The sequence below is a fragment of the Sycon ciliatum genome, chromosome 1 (assembly GCF_964019385.1).
Source record: "Sycon ciliatum chromosome 1, ocSycCili1.1, whole genome shotgun sequence".
Lineage (NCBI taxonomy): Eukaryota > Metazoa > Porifera > Calcarea > Leucosolenida > Sycettidae > Sycon > Sycon ciliatum.
In genome coordinates this window covers 64,495,030-64,498,048 of record NC_088643.1, presented here as the reverse complement: position 1 = coordinate 64,498,048, position 3,019 = coordinate 64,495,030, and the positions used below count along the sequence as shown (strand labels likewise).

The 3,019-nt window shown below is 48.8% G+C and overlaps 1 protein-coding gene across 2 annotated transcripts; it reads right to left on the bottom strand.

The window, feature by feature from the left end:
* Positions 1–298: 298 nt before the first annotated feature.
* On the bottom strand, positions 299–2,271 carry LOC135804853 (homeobox protein Nkx-2.2-like). Of its 2 annotated transcripts, none has more exons than XM_065318818.1 (2): positions 1,920–2,271; positions 299–1,620 (listed from the first exon to the last, which is right to left on the bottom strand). In XM_065318818.1, exons 1-2 carry the CDS (start codon positions 2,215–2,217, stop codon positions 878–880), a joined length of 1,041 nt encoding a protein of 346 aa, XP_065174890.1. In that variant the 5' UTR covers positions 2,218–2,271; the 3' UTR covers positions 299–877. The 2 variants fall into 2 exon arrangements, with proteins under 2 accessions (XP_065174890.1, XP_065174891.1); XM_065318819.1 differs by having other exon boundaries at positions 299–1,617.
* Positions 2,272–3,019: the final 748 nt, after the last annotated feature.

Below are 3,019 nucleotides of genomic sequence, written 5' to 3'. Positions count from 1 at the left end.
GCTTCAGTAAATGTCCATCTACTTCGATGTACAAATAGCTTATCTATGCTTGCATGTGTGTACATATTGCAAATAAAGGCTAGGCGTACATTGTTTTTAGACCTGTATCATTCTGCCATAGGAGGGTGACTTATTAAAAGTCACAAGATTTTTTGGAATAGGTACTCAAAATTGTAGGGTGCTGGTCTCGCTAACCCATCCCCCGCGCTCCCAGTATTGAGAATGTAACCAAGCTTACGAGCGCCAGTGAAGCATAATCTCATCCAGTCTTCACTGGCCGCCAGGCACAATAACCAAATTGATTTATATTTAGAATCTTTTCCACTTTGGGCTCAAAGGAAATGATCATGAAAGCAGCGTAGGGGTTTGTAAAGCTTTTCAACAGCATGTAAATCAAGACAAACAATCATTATGTACATCAAGGCACACAATGTAGACTGACTTGAACAAGAAGGATAAATTAATACTACTTCAACGGCTAAGAAATCAGAGAGCACCAAGATAGTACACAGCCATTGGATGCCTGGCTATGCAGCAAGAAAGCGATGAAGTATTCCATAATCAACAATTGTATACAGCTTTGAATTTGACAAATAAGGACTGCACAAGACCTGCCATCGTGTATCTCCATGGCAATACTTCTAACGTAACAAAATTTGTGTTTTGTACTACAGCAGCTATTGCACCGTTTTAGCTTGTGTTGCAGAAAGTTAGTTACTACCGACTTTACATATGGACGACACAGACAACATGACAAGTACCTTCGTAACTGACACATAGTGACGCAGTGCCAGAGACTTGATGCCCAGATTCTATTTCAGCATAACTACTTCTAGTACTTTTCTTTTCTTACATGTAGTGATGTACTGCTGCGACGCTAGTAGTACGGAGCAGAGTACCAAGAGGGACCTTGCATGGGTGGTGGTGCACCAGGCGTTCTTGGAGCTTGCATCTGCATGGCCTGCTGCTGTTGCTGCATTATGGTAGAGGGTGGAGCGCCGCTAGCGGCAGCCATAGCTGATGCCTGGAACTGCATTAGCTGCTGTTCTGGCATTTGCATTTGCGGGATTGCTCCTGCCATAGAGACGCCAGTCTGTCCTTGAGCTACAGCAGCTTGTGCTGGTTGCAGTTGCGCCTGGCTGAACTGGTCCCCATAGAACATAGGATTTAGTCCATATGGTGCAACTGGCCGGGGCACCAGCGGTTGTCCATGATACGGGTTGGCAAGAGCAGCTGATCCGCCCATTCCTGTTGTAGGGGCAATGTGCTGACCATTGGCTGCAGCCTCCGTGGAGATTCGCTTCCACTTGTATCGTCGATTCTGGAACCAGACCTTGATCTGGGTCTCAGTCAGTCTCAGTCTGGCTGACAATTCCTGTCGCTCCGGTGCGGATACATATGGATTGACTCTGAAGCGTCGCTCCAACTCGATGACTTGTTGGCGTGTGAACACAGCTCTTTGTTTCCGCTTTTTCATGTTACCCGCATCGCCATTGGGTCCATCATCTGTGGGAGTGGATGCAGTCGAATGGCTCTGTCCACCCTCCACCTTGACATCAGTTCCGGGTGTGACTGGCGTTGCCAGGGGAGTTTCTGTGGCATTGACAGGAGGGGAAGCTGCTGGACACAGAGAATTAAGAGGGAAAAACATGAAATCAAAAAATCGGATAAGCGTTTCTGCTACAGAAAAACCTGTTAAATTCAATCTCATGATTTTATCACCTTCCGCTTGGCAATATCTCATGTTTGAACATATAGTTCGTTACCACAACAACAACATCACCACCAATAATACCGACAGAGTGAACCATGCATCGGTGCAGCTGGTGGTGCTCGCCTACAGAAGGCAAAGTACTAGTAGTTTGCATCTAAACAACTAGAGACGAAACACGGAAACAGAGGTCAAAGCGATGCCTCACCAACTAGTTGAAACCCATTCCTGGCGGCGTCGGCACTAACGGGCGTCTCAGCATCGCCATTGGACGGGGAGGGCAGCTCCGGTGCGGAACCAAGCGGGTATGGCGGCGGAAGGAAGGTGCCCTTGTTGCCCGTAATCGGCGTTAAGCTAGTAATGCCTTGGGAAGGTGGAGCAATGTTCATGACGGGCGGCATTGACATGGTAGACGGGGGCTGGGCTATCCGGCCAGCGTTTCTGATACTACTAGACATGTGGAACGAAGTGCTGTTCTCCATATTGGACAGATCAAACAATGCCATGGCTGAAAAGTGAAGTCAAGACGCACTTGATCAAATTCAGCTTCAGGACTTAGGGCCTCTTGGAAGGAAGTGAGTGGTTCGAAAAGGACTTCTACATTTTATATGTTAGACCTGCAACTCTGATCTGGTCGTAGAAGGGGCTATCGGCGTAAGCGAATTGACATCAGCGTGGCGAAAGGCTGCCTAGAAAGGAGGCAGGCTGCCCTCAAACACATCTAGCACGTGCTTACCTATACCGTGCCCGCTAGGCTGGCTTTATCGCGCGGCTGCCTTATAGCCTACCAATGATCGCGCGCTCGGGCTGCCACGTCCACGGGGTAGGTTATTGCCCGGTGTTTGTGCCACGCGGCGTACGTAGAGTGAATTGCGAATACGTGTAGCTAAGTAAGTAGGGGATAGACAGAGGACAACACTTACATGTAGGGCCACATACTGCGAGGTAGCAAAAGTTCAACGGGGTCAACGCACCGTCCGACCTAGCTAGGACCGTCACTGATTGTAGTGGACTGGACATGTTCTCATTGGTCCGCCATCACACGGCAAGATCAGCTTCGAAGGCACGTCCTTCAAGACAGGAATCAGGTATGTCAATATCGTACTGTCTAAACCCGTACCGTCGTGTGTGACCGTTGGGAAGAGAAAGTTGCGGGTGTGGCACAGGGGGCAGACCCAGACGTGCTGGCGCTGTGGCACAACGGGTCATGAAGCACGAGAGTGTAAAGTAAGGGCGGGCAGAGAGCCTGAAAGTTCAAGTCGTACTAACAGTAACTCTAGTTCTGAACCTTCAGATTCTGTACCTCAG

Coding starts and splice junctions, on each gene's coding strand:
- LOC135804853 (XM_065318818.1), bottom strand. CDS start 2,217: ATGGCATTGTTTGATCTGTCCAATATGGAGAACAGCACTTCGTTCCAC. Junction 1,621..1,919: donor GAATGGGTTTCAACTAGTTG/GTGAGGCATCGC, acceptor CTCTGTGTCCAG/CAGCTTCCCCTCCTGTCAAT.